A 22715-nucleotide genomic window follows, 5' to 3' on the forward strand; every position below is an offset into this window, starting at 1 on the left:
AAGCATTTGCTTCACCATACTTTTCCAAGGTTGCTTTGGTCCAGTCTTGAAAATTATAAATCAAAAGTACCTGCTCCTTTTTTTTCATACAGATTGAAGAAAATATGCATGATCTAGCGAAAGCAAGAAGAATAAAGAAGTAAGAAGTGTTCATTTTAAAGAAACTTTAATGCTTTTCAGTATAAGCTTTCTCTGTGTTATTAAATTCGTACAAACACGACTGTACGCTAAAACCTGGTCGTAAGAGCAAATGCTAGTTTTATTCATACAACCCAAAATCATGACATAATGAGTATAATAATGTTAAACCTTCTGGCAGCAGAGTGAAATGTCATAAGTCCACTGGATCCCTGATCACTTCAGATGTGCATGTGTTCGTTCGTATACAAACATTTTGGATGTCAGTTGAAGGCGTAGGCGTAATAGTGTTCCAGTAGTTGTAAACGCCGAGAGAAATAAATCGATTATGGATTAAAGATTTACAAACATTTTTTCTTTGTGTCGGCTTGTCGTTATGTAATAGAATAAACAGCATATTCATTTCCGAACGATTCTACTCTATGTTATGTGTTCCTTGCGGAAGTGAGAGAGGGCGCTTATTACCTAGCAACGAATGTGCCTTAGGCCGACACACCTGTTGTGTCCACGCTTGGTCTTTGTGTGAATACGTAGCTGCCTCATTCAGTGCGTCAGCGGAACTGCTTTTTCAGTGGTGAGGCTGAAATAGTGCCATTTTGCTGTGCTTGTGCACGGAGATTTATTCAATTCTGATGCAATCAGATTAAAACTTCTCTTCTATTTTCCTAATTCCCAGACATCAAAACTGTGCGAAATGAGTTGCAATTCTATGTTAATATCTTTCGATTTTATTGCACATTCGTTCTTATATTCATGGACCCATTTGGCGTCAGACATTGTTCGACCCACAAAGCGTCTTTGGATATTTCCTGAAGGAATTGATATTAGATGTCTATTATGTACGACATGCCCTCCTGGGAATGTGCAGAACAGTTAGGCCTATCACTCGCGTATATCCACATGCAGAAATAATGGAGTGGTAATATAATGCACGTGTCCTTAATATCATACGCAGTTTTCCGTGACAAAATGGAGCCGCAGTAATAATTTCGAGAAAGTTTTGATTGTTCCCAGAAATCACCTGTAATAGCCAATTGGCAAAATGGTATCCATGGCATCAATCAATAAAATGACAGAAAGGCATACATTTGAAGATGCAGTAAAACAAAAACATTTCAAAAGGCATACATTCCTCTTTATGATGGAAATGTGGTTCACACCTAAACTATTTCTGTGCCCTCTTCTCAAATACATCTCCTAAGTTTCTTGAAGTAAATCAGAGATAAGATGTGTGTGCTTAAAATTACGGATTTTCCGAGAACTTCATTTTAAAACTTTGTTTATATTTCTACGTTTATTGAGACTGTAACCTATGGCTTGGGACTTGTTTTGAGTTGCAATATTAATTTACAAAATTTTACGACTGGTCTCCTTTAGTCTCTGCAGAAGACGAAGAGAATGTAGCATTTGCCCCTTAGTAGTATAACACCTGCTTTCTTAAAAACCTCTGAGTAACTTTTGTGGTGACTTGATTATTATTCCACAATTTCCAGTTATTGTGCGCAAATCAAAGCTTCTGTCTGTGAAGCCCGTCGGAAGTCACGGACCATGCTTTTTTACGGTTTAATTCTGAGCATACTGGTTTTGTGTATAGCTTGTCGTAATGAACTGGATTCATTTCATTATGCTGATATTCCGTTTTATATATTGTGGAGAGAAATCAAAGATAAGTGTTGGCCATTGCAGCTGTTTGAATCACGTGCATCATATGTCTTTTTATCTAAGAAAAACACACACCGACTGTTATAGTCTGTAATGTCTAAGGGGTTTGTGTGAAACAACACGATTATAGGGTAACTGTTCGGTGTAGTTGTATACGACGTGTTCATTCTGCAAGACCAGAAGTAGATTGCACAGTACATGTCTGAGGCATTTGTCATTGACGGCAATTACTCATCTGTGGCCATTCGCGCTTGAGCTGACGAATTAATGAACAGAGACATTTTAATTCAAATTCTCTGCGCCTTTGACTGTCAGAGACATAAGTGAGTACCAAGTAATAAACTACCCGGAAATTAGTGGCGGGAACGGCATTGGCAGTGTTGGCGGGGTTGTTATGGCGGCTTCCCTCAGTAAATTGATTTCGAGTTCACCATAAAACCTCCTTTACTTTCAAGCGAAGTGCAATCCTGCAGTGCATTTGTGCTGTTCTTGGTAATTATAGTATGCGATACAACCGTCAGTTGGTGGAGAGGGGCTGACACTTTTTGTGGCGTGAGTATTTCTGCTTCGAGTCAAGTACTGGACGAGCCGAATACACACCTCACTGCAAATCCAGTCCGTGCACTAAGCCTTGCACATCAGCATCCAAATGGACGATTTACATTTTATTAAGGAACGCAGCTCTTCATCCGTAACAAAGCCATCTGGGTTATCTGATATGGACTTGAACCATGAATATCAACATTTCTGAACCGATGCTTGAAGACAGTGGACAAAATGTAACTGGAAACATGTTATTTGATGAACGAACTCTCTCAGTACCTGATATATTCATCTTTGTAATCTTTCCAATCGGTCTCCTTACCAACTGCACTTTTCTTGTCGTCATCGCACGTCACAAATTCCTTCGAATTCCATTCAATATATTTCTTTCCAACCTTGCAGTCAGCGGTGTCATCTACTTAATCCTTGCTCTGTCTTTCACATGCATAAGTAACAAGGAGGACCCATTTTTGCGCGGATTTTGTTTCTTGTTTTCTGTCTCCTACGTAGCCACCAGCTTATTCGTTACTGTCGTCGCCACTGAACGCTTTCTCGCTGTATGTTTCCCGTTGAAGTATACCATCCTTGTCAACGACCGACACCGGGCCTGGAAGATCTCTGCTTCTGCCTGGCTGACTGCTGCAATCTGTGGCGCACTGGTTAAACTGGTGGTGTTCCTGTCCAGCTTCGAAAAGAGGGCTCTTCTCTTCGTCATAATTTTCTTTTGCTTGGTTTTCCTAACGGTCAACAGTGTCTTGTATGCCTGCATCATTGTGCGTTTGTGGAAACGCCCATTGACATCATCGTGCGTCCATCGTCGCGTTGTTACCAAATTAGCGATCACTGCGTTAGTGGTGTTTTCAGTTGATACGACCCACGTCATATACATCATCTTACATTACTTCTTCGAGGAGAAGTTAAACAAGACACCCTTTGAGATGATTGTTTTGTGTTTGAATGTTGCGAGTGCCACCATTAACCCACTCATGTATGGTGTGGTGAATTTCGAGTTACAGAAACTTTCAGTCAGGAAGGTCCTTGGGAGATGGTGCTGTAAGGTCAACCGAGCTCAGGAATTGACAGAGAACCAGCCCCCATCTCGTTCTTTCAAGAGAGCAACTGACATCTTAATTGATCGATCTCCGGTTCAAACCACTGATAAATGACAAACCGTCCCGGACTTGAGTTTGATGAGAGAGGAGAATTTAAAGTTTGTGTAGTTAAACGGTTTTTGAAAGGTTTCAGATACCTACTGGATTGCACTTTAAATGTGAAGATTGCAAGATTTTAGCAAGTAGGTATAATTACATTGCATTTGTATTCATTGACACCTAATTAACATATTCCTTCCTAAAAGCTGATTGCCATTGGTAGAATCAAATACATTGTTATTCTGTGTACGTTGATGCTGTGTACAGAAAATCTCATAGTGTTTAATTCCATGGATGGTGAAAATATTATAATACACAGTACTTTATCTCATGCAGTTGTCCTGCTTTTGAAATAAGTTAAAACTAACGATTTATTTTGTTGTGGCAAAATGACTTAAAAATGTGAGGCTGTATCCAGATTGATTTACTGCATTTTGGCCCTTCTGTCTCCTGGGGCAAGAGACGAACAGGGCTAAGCATTCCCCAACGTACTTTCCCATCCTACATGGCTTTTGTAAACATTAGAAAGAAATCAAAAGAGAAAACAAGTTTACAAATTTTGTTTTTCGCTGTTTTATCTCGTCCGGTTGGCAGTTATTGTAAATAGATTATGTGGAGTTGAAAATGCCGTCGTCCAAATCTTTTTGTCGGAGTCAAGTTACCTCTCGAGCTGCTCTGTAAATGCGTCCTTATGATCACGTGTTTTTTGTATTTTGCCCTCTGTTGAAGTAAAGTGGAATCGCCCCTTACAAACGACGGAGGCATTCTGTGACAGCCAGCTATCTTGTAGCATTGATTTATTGCTTTTGTTCCACAAATGGAAACACTTGCATCTACATGTAATAAGAACGGAAGGAAGCAAGGAAGGAACAAACTCATTTGCATATTTTGTCCTGGATATAAAGTATTGTCCTTGTGTTTAAACGACGTTGGAATCCTATTCGTACAATGACCAGTTGATTACTTAGAGAATTCTTTAACTAAGCCAGACTTTTGATATATTTATCACAGTTTTAGTCCATGTACTCGACTCTCATAATTTGGATTAAATTTTATTGACTAAACTTATTGTTTCTTTACAATTTTGAAGGAAACACTTGCGACAAGAAATATCTTTGAATCCTAGGCTTCTCTTAACCCTTGTCAATCCTAAACCTGCGACTTTTGACCTAACCCCGTGTCAGAAACCCCAGCGAACCCCCTTACAGTAGTACCACTGATGAACGCTGAGCCTGCTTACACTTTCATCACCCCAGAAGTGCTGCTACGTGCCCTGCATCGTTTCTAGAACAGAAGCGTTGAATGCGTCATTACTGTGTGCCATATGCATGCCCAACAATATTGTAATCTGGCCTACTGTATGAATATTGTGGGTAAACATTCAGTTTGTAATACGTGCCTCAATTCATCTCTGATTTGTCACGCCGTGTCGCCTTCACTAATGAATTGTTTAAGAAAGAGTGATTGATGTGAGAACAGTCAAATGGACGTTTTCAACTAGTAAGGATATGAACTAGTTATATGCCATCACTGACTGACCAAAGTCACAGCTCCATTCTAGAATCTAAACTTAGAAGATCTCTGTCAATGACAGTTCTTTGTCGGCCTTTTTTATGACGTTGTTCCCGATTTGACTTTTTTCTTTTGCTTGCCATTTGAGATTGAGTTTTAAATCGTCGGGTAAATGCTGGTTTATAATGTCAAGTACCACGTGTATTAAGTACGTGTACTGTATGTTCCATGATGACGCGAGACGAAAAAGGCACTGTAAACCGTATGTCGAGCTTATGCGCGCCATCGGCTTGCGTCTTTACCTTGCTAAAGGATGAATGATAAACTCTAATCAGGCCCAATTTAAGACAAAAGGGAAAGCTGGTATTATCACGGACCAAATGGTTGGCAGTTTCATGGACCGCCCCCGGATACCTTGAACGGTTTACGCACGGCTAGCAATGGATGTCATGTGTGCGTTCTACTGCGCCATGAAAACAGTACAAAGCCTTCTCATATCATTAAGCCAATAAGTAATTCATGACGTTACATGTTCTCTGTGTCCTTGCAAAACACTAATTGTGTTTTGTGTTGCTCGTGCTGTTGAGTATCGAACGTGAGCTTGTATAAATGTGCAAGTGGTCTAGATAAATCATTCATCGCAGTGTGACATTCTTATGTTTATTGCGTTGCCAGGCTCCCATTTTCCAGTCTTTTTCATGTAATTTGTATTTATAATGATGCTTCAACGAATTTTGCTATTGAACGATAATTGCTTTTACCGGTTGACAATAACGACTGAAACGAGTGTATATTAGGGATATAACATGAAAATTTTGTATGTCTTGATCAACTAAGCAGAAAGTCCAACTAATTATTGCAGCTTTTCAACACCTTCATTTTTGTGTGTGTTGCGAAATAAAAACTTTGACTTCTTGCTTTGCTTAGTACAGTGTATAGTTTCTATTGTCATTGCTATACATGAGTAGATCGTTTGTACTTCAACTGTCATTGAAGTGAAATAACAAAAATGCTCTTGTGAGGGCACTCCATGCAGCTCTTCTAGGTGAAAAACCAACTGTTATGGACTTTTTATTTTGGTGTGTTTGGGGATGTTTAGAACGCCCATAAACCATTTGATGCAATTATTGTCGTACATGTCGTACCGTGGCAGATATCTTGTTATTGATCTTTTTGCTCATTAGATCTTTTACTGACGCGAACAAATATGGACCCTGGCCAGTTCCACTTCTCCTCTCTGGAATCTTAGGTGTATGTTTTGCATCCAGTCTTTTTGCTTCCGTCGTAGCAGCAGAAAGACATCTTGGAGTATGCATCCCAAGGAAATGTTTTTAATTTCCAACAATAAACGGAGAGCTGTCAAAATTTGCCTTATTGTTTGGTTAACCGCTGGAATCTGAACAGCCTTGTTCATAACAGCACGCGTGTTCCGCCAAGTAAGACAAGCAGCTTCTGCTCTTTTTGCTGTTTTCTATCTGGCAGTTTGGGTGATAGATGGCTTCTGTTATGTGAGCAGAATGAGACGATTGTGCAAGCGTCATGGACAGGGTCGACGTTTGTCCTTTCAGCGCATAATGATCAAATTGACTATCACTGCGCTAATGATCTGTACGAATGACGTAGAACAAGTCATATTTGCGATCTTGAGATACTTCTTCTGCATGGAGTTTAAAAGGGGCAACGTTCCGAACGCATTGTTACTTCTGAAGGTTACTGCTTCAACAGTCAGTCCTCTTGTGCATGGTTTTCTCAGCTTGGACCTCCATGAACCTTCAGCAAAAAACGTATTTGGCCTTTGCTGTCACAGGCAGGCTTGAGAGAAAAAAGGTCTGTGTGATACATGCCGATTAACCAGACACGGACACTTGAGGCAAAGTCTGTGATGATAACAGTCATCAATAAACTTTAAGTGAGGTTGTTTAGTGTTTGAAATTTGAGGCCTGAACGCAATGTTAAAAGTGAATAAACATTATAACGAAGATAATTATTTCCTTGCTGGGTGTTAAGGCCATCGAGTTGAACATTTCGGAAACCGATGAGTTTCTATCTACTGTAGGAACTAATGCCAATAGCAGAACGGTTCTTTGCCATGTAACTTTCTACCTACAGTGGAGCGGCCAGGAAGGTCAAATTTGCATTGACAAGGAAAATACAAATCTGACCACGTAACTACTCTCTGAGGGTTTCGGGTGTCCAACCCATGGAGGAGAAAACATTGCACTATTTTCGACGCTTCAACATTGGTCACACATACCCTGAAGAAAATACATGTACAATAACGGTTTAACTTCTAATGTTTATACATTCCAGTCAGTAAGCCGTTTGCAGCAGATCTTTTATTAATGATCCTTTTGTTTCGTTTATATGTGCTCATACTCTGTTTGAATTAGCATACAGATAATTAAGATTGTATAGTGAATGCTGACGGAATAACCTTTTAAAAGATAATTGGTGTCTAATAATTCTTACAGAGGGAAAATGACAATTATTGACATTAATTAATGGTATTTGTGTAGTTACTCAGCATTTCAAATCATAAACTTTAGTGGTTATAAACAAGGTGGACATAACAGTCTCACTTATCTGTTTTTGGCTTGTAGTTAAATTTAACTGAAGAAAAAAAAGTTGGGCGTAGGGAACAATCAACGGTATGATTGATTTTCACCTTGGGAAACAGTTTCCTGATTTAAATCATCTTGTTAAGAAATTTAAATGCCCATTTGCTAAAATATAATGATAATACAGATAAGTGTTTACTTTAGACCAAATGGGACAAACTCAATTGCTCAAATCATGTTGTCGTTAACTATTTTCATTAAAACCAGATAAAATGCCGATTAGAAATTTCTCATTTGGGTTGAGAGTGTAAAGTTCTTGCCATACGGTGAATTAATATCTTCAGGTTTGTTCATGCAAAAATGTGTATCTACACTGGTGTACTTTGTACACAGGTTATCGTGCGCTCGCACAAGTGTCTACTTTTGCTGGCAATGCAGTCAGCCGTAAGTAATTTATTGAGCACTCTAAAGCGATGAAGATGTAACCCTCTATAGAATCAGATTACTGTTTGCACTGTCACCATTATACGACTCCATATTAATGTTGTTTTACCATTTTCTTAATGGAATTATGGTATCATCTCACTTGTGCTAAATCATCTTTTCGTTTGACAAATCCCCAAACCTCAATCCTAAACAGCTTTCTATCGGCCAGAATGCTGTACTTTTAGAGTGCCTTTGTGATTTTTAAATTTAAAATCAGGAAGGATTGTACTAGAAAAACAAGTAGCAATTCATAATGTTTTCGAAGGGGTCGTGTAGATTTTTGTTGAATATTGCCTCATAGAGAATATGAAACAAGATATGGGACAGAGAGCAACCCCTCACCTTTGTGTTGGTCACTGTTTGATCGGAATCTCAGGAATTACTTTCGGACGTCTTGGGTTGTGTGTCAGGTAACAATAGTCTAGAGTGTGTAAGGATTGGACGTGTGGGGGATACCTGTCTGTCTCTTATCTTGCTGGGTACATCGTAGATTGCCCTCTTTTATGGAGTCTGACTAGCGTGTATTAATAGTTCTGATGTAACCTTCAAAACGCCGACCATCTATGTTGAGTGTTGAAGTCAGACATACAAAAAGGGAGGGTGGTTCTGTTTACCGATGGGCAAAAATTGTAAGTTACTATGCACATTTAAAACTACGATCAGAATGCAAATGAGAATAACGAATTTAAAGTTCCTTCAATGTGGAAATGTGAATGAAAATAGTGAATTTAAAATTCCTTCAATATGGAAACACAAATTTTAAGTCTGAAAATTAAGTGGTTGAACTAGGTGTATAATCGGTAATAATCATTCCATCAGTCGGGATTCATTTGACAGGATTCCAAACAAGTTTTGTTGTTAAGCTATAAACAATCCAACTTTCACAATTTCCATCGTAATTGACCTGGAATAGTAAGTGGTAGTGGCCAAATGTTTATGTAAAGGCTGACATCTTTCAAACTATAATACGTTACAAAGACTACGCTACCTAATTTAAAACGCGTTAAACCGTAGTTAAGTATTGATGTGTATGTCATGCTTTCATGAAACTTCACTGTTTATCAAGTTTTTATCTGACTTTTGTCGGGGTTAATCTAGTTGACGAACGAGCCACTTTTCCCTCTTCTTTTTTCGGAGAAAGTCCTTAAGTTCAAATTCACAGCGTGTGATATCCGCATAAACCTACCGCGTACCGAAAAATTATTAGACCTGCTCACCCTTGTTCTTGTACCGTGGATTTTATTAATTCTTTACGTAAAAAAATAAAACCTTACTCACCTTGAAGTTGGGCTTTCATAAGGAATCAAGATGCACGTTCTCGTGCATCTTGATGCAGTTTTTTGCTGGCATTCGGCGACAAGCATTGGTAGCATTTTGTACAATCAAGTTAGGGGAACAGAGTTTCTATGTGCTGTAGTATCCACACCTAATTTACTACTATTACTAAGAACACGACCTCCCTCAAGGACGTTGATGAAGTTAGTGGAATTGCCGTATTGAATCAGTAGGACTATAAATATAAGGTAGTCTTCCCTTACTAAACTGGTATTTGAATTTCTGAAATAGAGAAACTATCAAATTTGATGGTAATTTTTATTCCTAATTTCAATCATAAGTCATTTCATAGTCAGGTCAGACTGTTCTCGTTCTACTACAACATCAAAAATAGCTTAAGTTCTGATAAAGCTCTGCTGCGCTCAAAAGCCCGCCAACTGGATTTTTTGTTTATTGAAATGCTTGAAAAACTTTGAAGACAGAATCACCTGTGGGGTCCACCATTTTGGCTGCAACCGTCTTCTTCAAAGTCGCGTTGGTTTGATATCGTAGATGCGGATCATCACAGAGGATGATTTCTTCCAAGATTTGTGCAACTTCCTCTGGTTGTATGTAGACACCGAGGGCGGATTTCAGGTCCTTCTCCCAGTAGTTTTTGTATAGTTCTTGGGCCTCCTCTTCCCAGGTTCCGCACACGTAATCTGGTTTAAAATCTGGGTTCATTGCTTTCTCCAGAAGAGGTGTTAGGACTGCGGAAGGCTCCAAAATACTGACTCTGTTAGAATCACGAAATAGTAACTATATTTGGACAGTTTCGATGCTTTGATTGGATCTATTTATAAAGGCCCGAAACGATAGCACATGCACTGCTCTCTGGAGTGCAAGACTAAGGTCCAGTTTGAAATAAACGGGTGCTGGTCATTATGTGAAGGCTTTTTCTCTAAATTCTGAGCAGTAGAAGGTGACATATCGGGTTACGCAGGTTTGTGGTTGGCTCTCCAGTTCTGATATGAAGACGTCATTCAGTCTAGTTTGAGACCTTACCTGATATTGTAACCTTTGCGAAGAACGGGCGCTAAGCTCTCAGAAAGTCCCTCAAGTGCAAATTTAGATGCCGAATAAAACTCCAAGAAAGGTGTCGCTGTAGTGGAAAATAAAACGATCTTGATTTTGTTGATTTTTATGGATGTTGCCTTGATGGGATTTTGTTGGTAGATTAGTGGATACTTTGCCACTAAAAAGGTTAAATCTTTACACCGAAGATTACAAAAATGGTTGGTCAATTATTGAGCAATGACTAAAAAATCAAATCCTGTAATTTGCATTACCCTCTATGCCTGTTCCGCTCGTTGTGTTGATTATTCGGCCGAACTTCTGTTTCTTCATCGTAGGCAAAACAGCATGAATAACTCTTGCTGGTCCCAACACGTTAACTTCCATCATGGCACGAGCGTCATCAACAGAGCTTCGTGTCTTGTGAAAGAAGAAGCCTATTTGATCTAAAATCCCAGCATTGTTAACTGAACATTTGTAAAAAGGATGCAGAAAGAGAAAAACTTGAAACAGTCAACTCATTACAAGATTTACAGAATGTACTCGTGCCTGGGCACTGCATATTAAAGTTATCGCCACACGGGGGCGCTGTCATGTAAGCATTATTTAGAAACTCGAAATGGAACTCAGGGCGTTCGCCCTCAAAACAGGTGGGGTTGCATGCCAGTAAAATAAACTTCCATAACCGACAGTGATATATACCCGAACTTCAAAAAATCGGGAAAAATAATCCCAAGATTCTCAGGCGTTCGAGATGCACATCAAATTAAAGCCCATTTTATGATTATTAATTTTCTTTTCAAATTTCCATTGGTTAACCGATGACTTTTAAAGATATTTTTCCACGGACGGTCACCCCTAAAAAGCAGTCGTGAAGCCCCTAGCCATTTTGAAATATCGATGCCTACACTTCTCGAAATATAGAACGTTTTCAGGCACCGATTTCTCCTAAATCTCACTCAGACACAAGCTAGTATTCTCTTTGCTCGCCTTAACCTGTCTTTTCTACAAATCTTCACGTTCTTGGGCCATAAAATGCATTATTTTTCAGAGAATAGTGTGCATACAAATTGTAACGTTGCCCGCGCAAGCAGGTTTCGGCCAATTTACGGGCCTGCAACCTTGACACTCGACACGTTCCTGTTCAGCGTACATGTATATACATCATACCTTCTGGCGGTTCAAGGAAGGTTGGTCTGGTATATTTTTTTGGTAGTTTGTATGACTTTTATATAAATTGAAAAGTAATCAGTGTCTTCCGACTGAATGCGAACAGATTATATTCCAAACGGGTAAGTGTCATAACTTAAGAGGTCTAAATTTAACTAATAGTTCCTTAATTTATTTTCAAAATGAATTAAGCAGGCGCGGGTTGAGGAGGTCAAACCTTCCCCTAAAAGTCATTCAATTTTTAATAAGTATTTAAATAGCACCTCTAAGAAAAACATGTTTTCTCTGATTTTTTTCTGTTTAAATAAATATGGAAGCATCCGAAACGAAAGCAGTTTCATCTGTTTTTAGAGCTCAACTGTAACAAGCTAAAAAGGTTTTTTTTCTGTTCATGACAAGATGCGAATTCTGAATGTAGATTGCGTCATTCGGAGGAAACGGACAAAGCGAGGCGAACCCTCGCCCTGTGTTCGTAGTGGATGAACTCTTATGCATACCAAACAATGCATGTACCCGTAGCCATTGTTGGCATGCATAAGGGTTTGTCCACTGCGAACTCTGAAGACAAATGACACCGCGTTTGATTTAGATGCATGCATATTTATTTGAACAGATTAAATCAGAGAAACATGTTTTCCTTAGAGATGCTCTTTTAGGACCCACGTCTAAAGGTTGAAAGAGCTCTTAGGAAGCATTAACCATTTAGGTGTCTTATTTTGAGCGTACGGTTAAGGAAACACCAGAGATTCAATACGGCTTCACAACGACGACTGCCTACACACATATACCTGTTTTACATACAAAGTGTGGACATTCCTTTGTTCTCCCGCGTGGCTAAGGAAACTTAACAAAAATGCTCCATTTTCTCCAACTAGGATAACTCCTTCGAGCTGGATTTTTGATGATGATTTCCTGGACTGTTCCTGTTCATTTTGCTACGGATAACATTGACCCCCAAATGCCTATAAAACTGTTTTTCAGAGAGGGGAAAACATTGTGTGGACGTGTTTGAGTCCGCACAACGCCATCATACCCTACAGTATGAGGACTTCTCTGTGCAGAGGTCCACACTATGTATGCCCCGCCTGCACGGTCACCCACCCACTCAAGTGTGTATTTGCCTGCAACTGGGGACCCCCTATTGTTCCTCTTTTGTTTGTACTTTAACTTTTTTAGAAGACCACCCATATGTTTTGTACACAGTTGTCAATCGGGGACCCTCTGTCAATCGGGGACCTTATTGTCCTCTATTGTTCAGGGTCCCCAATTGAATGCAGAAACAAACGCAAACACGAACACAAATTTTCCGACCCCAGTAAAACATTGTAGATCCGCTCCGGTGAACTTTGAGTGAAAGAGACAGCATGGTATCATCCATTTTAAAGTTTCCTCAGACCCTGGTCCTTCCCCGGTACGTGTCAAAGGAGGCACGTCTTCATTAAATTAGCTCAACCCTATATTTCTCACCGACAACGTCAAGCTTCTTGTTTTCTCGTACTATCTCGTCAACCACGGATGTGATGGTGTCTTCTTTGGTGACATCAAGTTTACGGATGAACAACTTTTTATTGAGAGAGTCTCCGGCAGCCCTTTCCAGGTGCTCTCTCTGATCAAGATCAATCACCGTTGCATAAACCTAAGAATTAAACATCTCATATCCGTATTAATAAGCACCACACCTTTGCAAAATCCAAAAGTTGTCAAAAGTAAAATAAATGTTATGGACTACCATTGACCTTGCTTGCATTTCACTCCACTCATTAAGCGTGTATAATGCACTGATGAACTACCTGTTTGTACTTGAGTCTATTCTTGAGTATTGTTTTGCCCTTGTAAACATTCAGTGATAAACATCGTTAATGGGTATTTGTCTCAGAGCTTAGTTGTTTGAGACCGACACACTAACTCAATGTTTGCTCGTTGTATCTTAATTGTGTACCCATAAACTATGTGTAGACTCACCTTGAAGTCATGCTTTGACGTAGTTGCAAGATACACTGCCTCAGCTAACCCCATTCCTGAGGAGCATCCTGTAATAAGAACAACCATGGGTGCCATGCTGTTAATTCAATTTGCACGTACGAATATAATTGATTCCCAGGTAGGCCTACAGAGGTCTTCTGTTCCTTTATATTCCAGAAAGAGCAACCTTTGATTTTGTCTTTCAGCGTGATATAATGCAAGCAGTACGATGGTAATGTTGTTTAATGGACTGCATACTGTTTAGCTAGATAACACTGGAAAATCAGATGGACTTCTGCCCCTTGATAAACAAGAACCAAATTTTACTTGGACAGAAATTTTACGTATGGATGATAATGTTAAATATAAAAACATTGTTGAAACAGTGCAAAGGTTCGAAGCAGTATTTTAGGAAACTGACAGGTTCTCTTCAAATGTCTGTTTAAATTTGCAATGTTAACACACTTTTGAAATACATCAAGTATATTCAATCACAGCTGTATTAAAGTTTCATCCGAGGGAATAAAACTAAGTTTTAATGACACTTAAGAAGACCATAATAGTACTTATCTCAGACCAAATCCACGTTAGGATTAAAGTCAAATAATGGTATTTTCCCTAATTTGCAAGGTAATACATGTAGTTGTATCCCATTTCATGGCTTTTGGAAATTATTTCCATACAATTTTAATTTTAGACTCAAGTGCGTAGAATTTTCTCGTTTGAGGTAACTTAAAAAGGTCTTCTTTACAGAATAAACAAATGCTTAAAGGCGTCTGCATCGCAGTGTCTTACAAATCTTGGCTGCCCATGCCTTTCGTCTTCACGTAACATAAATTACATAATATATAATCAGATATTTTTCATATGTTTAAACACATTATATACATTCCGTTGGATAAAGTCACGTTAAGGCCCAGTGTTAAATAGCCTTATCCAATGTTGAATAACCTTATCCAGTGATGCATTGGGTAATGTTATTTTGAAACAGTTTGAAGGTTAAATGATGATCAGGGGTGTGCAAAATTTTGAGAAAAGAAAAGTCACCCGTTATAACTTGCAATCTTTTAAAGTCTTATTGTATACAAGTATTATTTGAGCATTTGAAAGAGACATTTCATAAAGCAATGGCTGTCTTTCCTTCGCCGACTGCAAAGAATCCTGAACGCGTATACGTACATTGCTTTCACTCACTGTGGTGGAGCCTTTTCATTGACACCCCTTGCACAAAACAAAGATGAAAAAAATGATCTATTCAAAGAAACATTTTATTAAAGTAGCATCAAAGACCTAATTTTCACCCTGTAGTTGTCCACAAGTAAATCCACTGGTTCTACGCGATTAGTTTTAGAGCTCAATGAAAGAGTACATGGTTATCGCTAAGGAAATATTTTCATGGTGTTTGGGTCAGGCACCTGGTTGAAGCAGGGCGCCAAAATTCAACACTTAATTTAGGCGCCTACTGAGTCCAAGACCTCCCTGTAGGTTATTCTGCGATCATTAAACTGTCACACTGTTTAAGTACAGGGCGACCTGCTTTCACAAAAGTACCCAAATGAAAATAGCGCCCCCTGTAGTGCAATTATTCCATTTCGGTTGAAAAGGTTAAAGCAAGTCTTGAACCCTGCTGATGCGAGCACTCTTCGGTTTGCAGTCATATAATTCAAGTGAGAATTTCTGGCCAGCTCATTAGCATTAAAAGTGCCCCCCACAGTATCTTTTGAAAAAGGAGACTGTTTGGCCCCCCAAATGGTGAGATTGTGTAAATTCTTGCCACGATCAACTTCATGGGTGTTTGGGCTTTCATTTTTTAGCAGAATGACTGAAAAAATACGGTTGAAAATTGTAAGTGACCGAGAAAGTTGAGGGCTTGCCACTTGAGAAATGGCTGAACGCAGACTTGAACTATCCCTTTTAGGGGGTGGGTTTTTGTGTGCGAAATTTAAAAATCCAGGGGTAAACCCCTCAGAATTGAAAAGAAATAGAAAGATTTAGGACCGAACAATAATTCAATTTTTGTTCAAGAAATCTCAGGGATGTTGGCTTGCACGTTATTGAGCCTTCTAAGAATTTCGATCGTACACTGTTTTCAATGGGGCTGAAATTAGTGGACAGCACTCAATTCGAAATGAGACACGTCCGAATGTTGGTGGTGCGTTTCTTTGGTCATCTCTGCCGCAGGCTCCCAAAAAAGTGATCGGAGCGTATACGCCAAAGCTCTTACAACAGTTTCCTTACGACACAACAGTTCTTTTCATCCTCGTATAGTTATAGACATTTTCCTTTTACAGTTGGTACATGTATAAACCATTTGCATTCGCTATAATTTTTCAAACTTGGCTGCTTTCGAGTTTAATTTCTTTGTGTATCATTCCATTGACGTGTTATTTTTTTAGTTTACTGCTTCTAGAAAAATTGGTCAAAACACTCCTCGTTTTTAAAGGCTGTTTATAGGATTTGCAAGACCTCAAAAACGGGACTGTCGAATATTGTCTTGAAATATCTCAGTGTAAAGTAAGTACGTAATAGTGTCACACACTGTAAAATCTTGCCGCCAGGAATGCTGTCATTGTCGAAAAAGATTGTCCGGACGGACGATCTTTGGAAAATACAATTCGTTCAAATATACCGCAACCATTAACGGGCGCAAAAAGCATTGAGCTGTTGGCAGAGTCTATATTAACGGGTAATATACAGACTGCCAACGCGCTTTCGGCACGCCTAAACTCATTGTTAACAAATAAAATATATATGTGACCGTATCAAACACATTAAAAGAGAATTTGGGCTTGTTTGAAATTAAAGTTTCGTTATGAAACTTTGGAAGTTTACCTCACGTTAATATATCATCGCGGTCCCACCCTTTAAGATAATGATATGGTCCAAATCGATGATGACCGGTCCTTCGGAGCTCCACAGCGAAGCCGGTTGTTCTCGAACAAAATCTCAAATGTCGAGACATTTAGCTTTCTGCTTTTCCAATCACAACAACTTTTATGACCAAATTGCAAGGATAGTTACCACATTGTTTATTTATGAAGTGCTTATGATGGGCACTGACGGTGTGTTGACGGTTTTTGAAAGACATGAAAACATACATGTACTTGGTCGGTCGTGCATGTGTACTGTACCTGTACAGTGTACATTGTGGTCGTGCAGTGACTTTGGTGACTGCAGTCAATTCACTGAACGATGAAACGTTTATTTGACAAATTCTCGGCGTTGCGTTGTTGAAAAGGACACACAGACATGCAGGTAAATTTGCCAACCACTACTTCTATGTGAAGCCATGGGGAAAAATGTATTTTGAGGGCCATAATTGGTCTGCAGATCAACGTCCTGTGGCCCATGGATTTTTGTGAGACAAATTACACGAGCTGGGCTTTGAGTGTTAAAAATGAACAGCGTTTTTCTCGATTCTTCTCCAAGCAGTGAATTAAAAAAAAATGAACTATAAAAAAGTGAAATTATATACAAAGTAAGTCACAAACCGTCAAATCCGCCAATTTTGACAAATTACAGTACATTCGAATCCTATACTTTGCCTTTAAGTGTCTAGAAATGGCGGGTTTTGTTAAAAAAAAACCACAGGCTTCGCCACTGAGCCCGAAAAGGGGCGACCATGTTGCACATTGCTGGTCGCCCTTCGGATCATACCACCATCGTAGGGGGTTATACTGAAATGATGTTTTCGCATGTGGTGAACTCTTTCATCATAAAAATTACAAACCAATCCAAATCTCTGTATGGCTGCTTTGTTGTTTTGAAGATACTTTGGCAGTCCCGTTTTTAAGATTTAACAATGGTGTAGCCAAATACCACCTTTAATAACTGAAGAAATGTCATATAGGCGGTAGTACAAATTGTTTGGTACAGTGGCCCATCAGTAATACATTTATGGAACGTACATTCCAGTACCGCAGTCTAAATCACGCGCACATCACATTGATTGTGCTTGAGGTTATTAAACACATGTAATTCAATCAGAGGTGATAGGTTGCATGATTGCTGTTGGATTTCATTGCCTTATGTGTAAAGTGCTAAGTTCAATAAGGTGCCATGCGTTATACATACGTTAAAGTCCTGTTGTGACAATGTGGTTGGGTGCTTGCTGCTTTATTGTCAGCGAGCAACTGTACTAAAATCATTGGTGCCATTTTCTTTTACGATTTCTTTGTCATTCCGCTCTCCGTCCGAGAATGGGGTACAAGATGACCTTGACCGACAGTTGAGAATATTTTTATGTTGGATCATGTAAAATACAGGTGTAAATGTGTGGTTCAGGAAAATTTGAAAGGAGTTATCGAAGGGAGATGCTTGTTTCAATGTTTTGCATTCTAATCTACTTTCAAGAGGCAAGGGAATTTGTCCCTGTTCACCACATTTACTCAGCCCATTTGTTGTAACAGCCTGGGCAAGCAAATATTAAAGCGTTCTTAACTACTTTGATCATAGCACTCATTCGTGTATCAGTCACAGCACGATGGTAACTACAGCCGTCATATTTAATCTGCTCCCGAATAACGTCCCCATCAAAACTAGGCAGGTGACGGCCAATGGGTCCGACCGTGTTAACTCAATTTTATCCGCGAACCTAACTCGGATAAAACCCTTGCACCACTCAAAGATCTCCGGTGAAACTAATTTAACGGAGCGGCTCTTTTACAAAAAGAACGCCGCCAAAATTTAGCTAATTATGTTGTTTCTACACACTCAGTGGGGGGCGCTGTCTGATCGGACTTCAGGCGGCATGCCAGTACTCAATGGTGTCAGTTTCACTTTTTGTGTCAAAGTAGACCAACATGCAAGTATCACAGGGGAAAGCTGAAGAAAATATCTCTCGGTCTGAAATTGCATTCCTCGTTTGAAATCACATTACAGTGGAGTCACACTGTGGAGGTGTAGCAGTGGTTTTGTTTTGTGTGTGTTTTTTTTCTTGGGGGGATATCTTTGCTATTTTTCTGCACTTTTGAGCTTAGGCCTTCTCCAAGCATGTTTGATATGCAGCTTCCGCACAGACCAAAATACGTCCCAGAGTGTACAGTTTGAAAATATCAAGGTCTACATATCTCCATTAAGTAGGATGGTCATTTGAATGGTCATTTGATGGTCATTTGAAATGGGAATACAAGTGAAGTCTGCACTGTCAAATGTAATGGATTGAAGCATTCACAGTTGTTGCCTGTGTGCTATTTCTCGTTGCCAAATGGGATATCGTCTACTGTCCCGATCAAAGTGTCCAGCCTTATTTTCAGTAATCGTGTTCTTTATTTTGCAATTTTAGTTTTGCATTTTTAATGAGGAATGAATCTATGGATTTAGTTAAAGGATGTTATATACCTGTCTATGGTGTTAATGACGTCGCTGCGATATTGCGCGTTTCAGCAAGGTCGGTTGTGTTATTTAATGTGACAGTGTATTGTATTTGAACACACTCAACGCCCATTATAATAGGGTAATATTTTTTCTCGTATTAAAAAGACCAGTCCAGAAAGGCAGCTGTTGCTATGTATCATATACTGTTCACAACAGAGTAGGATGGAGAGGGTTGAGGATACAAGATTTATTGTGATGCATATTTACATTGTGGGGTCATTTATTCATGAACACTGTCAACCTTTTGACGGGGCAAGCTTACGAGACCAGTGGGAGTTATATTAATTATTAGCGTCTAGAGATTTGGGGCAAAATCACTGACGAATCCAAGTTAGTCATGCCGTAGCACTCCTGCAAATTGCTAGGCTTTGAGTTGCGCGAGTTCTGTGCAGCGTTTGGTGAGTGTGACTGTCCGAATTACCTGGCAATTTCTGAAACTTAACTAACATAGGCTTAAGTGCATGAAGCCGCTAAATGGAAGCCGTCGTGGGTGAGCGGATTCCTTCTAACCATAACCAAAGTCATTGTACTCGGCCTCAACATGGAGGAAGGAAGGGACCTCAATAACAAAGTGTCAACTTTTTAGCTGTATTATAATTTTTCCGCGGCTCCTGCGGTATACACGTGAAACCATAATTATGTAGGCTTAGGTATACCCGATGTTATTACTGTCACAAGTTTGAAACATGGAAATCCTCCTGAATTCATTCATATAATAGGTACCAAGTTCTTCACGGATATACCATTTAAGTACCTCACTGTTCAAGATATTTTATAACTTCGGGCAAACAAGTTGGTTAAGTAGTTTAGACACTTAAAGTTCGTGATCCTTAGTGCATAGACATATATTTTTTTTTCTTAAAGACACCGATTGCAAACAATTTTTATATAAGTTTGTATTCATCTATTTTAAAACAACTATTGCTTCAGCTTCATTTATATGGAAAAGTAAAAACTGCCGAGGTGCCGCCTGTCACGTTTTATATTCATAATGGTTGTTGTCGTGACTGTGAGGTTTGAACATAAGTGGGCTATAAAAATATGACAAATGTCACATAAATTTCCGTAAAGACTGACCCCGGCCCCATTATCTGTCGACCCAACCCCCTAGTCAGTAGATGTCTGTACAATAGTATCACGTAAGCCAATCCAGGAAAAATCACGAGTAAGTTTTTAAGTACAGCGATGTCGTTCCAACTTACCTTGAAATAATTGGTTATGCATAGCTATGTAATTCACGTAGTGTAAACTCATTATCTTCACGATCTTATTTTATGTAGAAGTAATAATCGTTTAAACAAACCATGTTCAATTTAAAAAAAAAAATCTTTAATTAGAAAGTTCCTGCCCGGATCGAGAGTGCACCAGATTTTTTCAATATTCTTCATTTCATGCAATGCAAGATGTTCCAGTCTGTAAGTAATTCCTAGCAGTCTATTTTCAGGTATGACGAACATCAGAAACAGCTCTCATCTCCTCAGAGCAGTTCACTACTCAAAAGTGTTGGCACATCGTGTCATTGTAAAGCCCTCCTTTAATATGCTTCTTACGCTAGGCTTGACCTTTCCCCGTGGGGGAAGTTACTTCGCGTGGTCTAGACGCGTCTAACAGGTGTACCCTGGGCATTGTTGAGAAACACCTCCACAATCCGCGGTGGACTAAAGACGTAGTTCAGGTGGGAGATATTAGTAAGCCCAGATGGGTTTCTGTGGGTCTTTGTACGAGAGCGAAGTACCGACTGTGGTTATTAACAACAACATTGTTGGCATAAATAAGTTATCAGAAAGCCATATGCGTGTATTGACAGCCAGTTATTTCACTTTTTATCACTCTGTGTGCGATGAAGCACCTGACCTTTTGCCTTCAACTTTTAAGCAAGGTAGGTGGGCAAACTTTCACCTACGAGGATTCTGGGATACCTGTTTTCTGTTGAAAACCTCTTATTTTATCTCTTGCCAACTGCAAAAGAATGCTACGGATCGAAAATATTTCTCAATCATGTAGGTCACATATAATTTTCATATACCGGTACCGGCTCATTTAGAAAGCCACAATAGGGTGCTGTTGGTTAAGTAAACACAAATAATGCCACGATCTTGTTCACAAGTACAAATTGAAAACTATTGCACGTTGGAGATCTAATAGCCTGTTTTTGTCCCGTTCCCCGTCATCTCACACTTTTGACATTTGTTCATAGACCAACGGCCCTAGAAATTGCATATTTAGAGAAAGTAGTTAGTACTCTTTAGATTAATCATTTCAGCCTCTTGCATCACCCCAGTGTCCCCTGCTTGTCATATTTCTCATTAGTGAGGCTAGCTGGAGGATTAAGCAATGACCCTTCAATCTGAATTTTTCATAAATGGTTGGCAAGCAGACTATCAGGTTAAATTCCCCCAAGTACAGTCGGGGTTCTACGATGATTCCATCTCGAGTCCTTTTTACGGATGCCAGCGTACCTTTACACGAGCTAACAGCCTATAATAACAAACCACGGGGCTACAGCGAGCCGTTCGTCGGAACCGTGTCGCCGAAATGACTCTAGCCTTCAGTTGGATTGCGGAGTCGGTTGGGGAGGGGAGCCGACCTAGGATAGTTCTCGTTCCGATTCAACGGTCTGTGATCACTTGCCTAGGGGAGCCAGCCAGCCGTGACAAATGAGTTTAGTCCCAGGTTTGGCTTGGCAGACTGCTGGCCGTCTCAGCCTTAGACCCATCCCAGATGTGCTTTCAGTTTGTTAAGATTACATTCTGCGAGCCATATAACTCGTATATTCCTTACTATGTTTCTAATATAATTGCATTATGCTGAGATGTAATTGGCGACTATCAAGACGCAGTTAAACAAGGGTGAAGGGCCTTCATTTTATTTTGATTTACTTTATAAAAGTTTTTAAAAGGGAATGATATCTAGGCCTACTTCTAAACCTGCATGTGTTGGAAATCACGCTCCATAAATACGGTTAAAGCTTCGTCGGGACCGACAAAGACAATATTTTTTTTAAAGTTTATTTTATTGCAAAATTACATTTCCACTCACGATATGAGTGATATAGATTCTGTGATTCCTGGGTATTAACATGTGTTTTTCTACTCATCGCTCTCAGCCATCGCAAGTAGATGACGTGGAAGAAAAATTATTTCATCCATCATGCTTCAAAATTCAACAACAGATTGGGCTAGTTGTCTCCGGGGATAGCTGTATAATGAGCAACATTTTTGATGGGGCTGTAAATCATCACTTTAATCAACACAGATCTGGTTAGCGGTAAAAGTGATTTTTCTTCCCTTGAAGTGGGACATCGTAAATCATTGTCTAATTAACTGTAATATGACTGCCAACGAGGTGAAAATAAACTTCTTGGTATGCGTGTGGTTCGATTGTTTTTCTTTTCCATCAGGATGTCAATTAAGCACGAGGACCTCCTTCAGAAGCGGAAAGAATGTTAGTTATATCGTAGCCATACTGCCGTAACTGCCCAGTAACATCCGATGCAAATTTTGGCTTCGGGGACACTGATGCATATAAGCATTCAGTTTAGAAACTTAAAATTTTCCTGTGATATTCACAGCCTATATTAAATGCCCCTACAGCTTGGTCCTACGGAGCACCTTTAAATGTATGAAACACATGCTATTGCAATATCGTTTTCATTGAAGGTGGTAGTCTGATTTAGGTCCTCCATTTGAACTTATTAATAAGTTCAAATCTTTCACCTTGTGCGGTTGATCTCTGGAATATGACGAATTCAATTGCCATTCCCCCAGCATACGGCCAAGTCTATTTTTGAAAATCGCTGAAAGAAGGGTAATGAAATAGCACTTTGGAT

The 22715-nt window shown here is 39.4% G+C and overlaps 2 protein-coding genes across 2 annotated transcripts; one reads left to right on the top strand and one right to left on the bottom strand.

Moving 5' to 3' along the window:
• The first annotated feature begins 1867 nt into the window (after positions 1-1867).
• LOC110975031 (growth hormone secretagogue receptor type 1-like) lies at positions 1868-5932 on the top strand. Its single transcript, XM_022227118.2, has one exon. It carries the CDS (start codon positions 2532-2534, stop codon positions 3507-3509), a length of 978 nt encoding a protein of 325 aa, XP_022082810.1. The 5' UTR covers positions 1868-2531; the 3' UTR covers positions 3510-5932.
• Positions 5933-7288: 1356 nt separating this feature from the next.
• On the bottom strand, positions 7289-13725 carry LOC110974495 (retinol dehydrogenase 8-like). Its single transcript, XM_022226182.2, has 5 exons — positions 13511-13725; positions 13016-13184; positions 10654-10845; positions 10370-10466; positions 7289-10100 (listed from the first exon to the last, which is right to left on the bottom strand). Exons 1-5 carry the CDS (start codon positions 13604-13606, stop codon positions 9776-9778), a joined length of 879 nt encoding a protein of 292 aa, XP_022081874.2. The 5' UTR covers positions 13607-13725; the 3' UTR covers positions 7289-9775.
• Positions 13726-22715: the final 8990 nt, after the last annotated feature.

Source organism: Acanthaster planci, linkage group LG08 (assembly GCF_054643075.1).
Source record: "Acanthaster planci isolate LZ-2023a linkage group LG08, COTS_SCS, whole genome shotgun sequence".
Classification (NCBI taxonomy): Eukaryota; Metazoa; Echinodermata; class Asteroidea; order Valvatida; family Acanthasteridae; genus Acanthaster; species Acanthaster planci.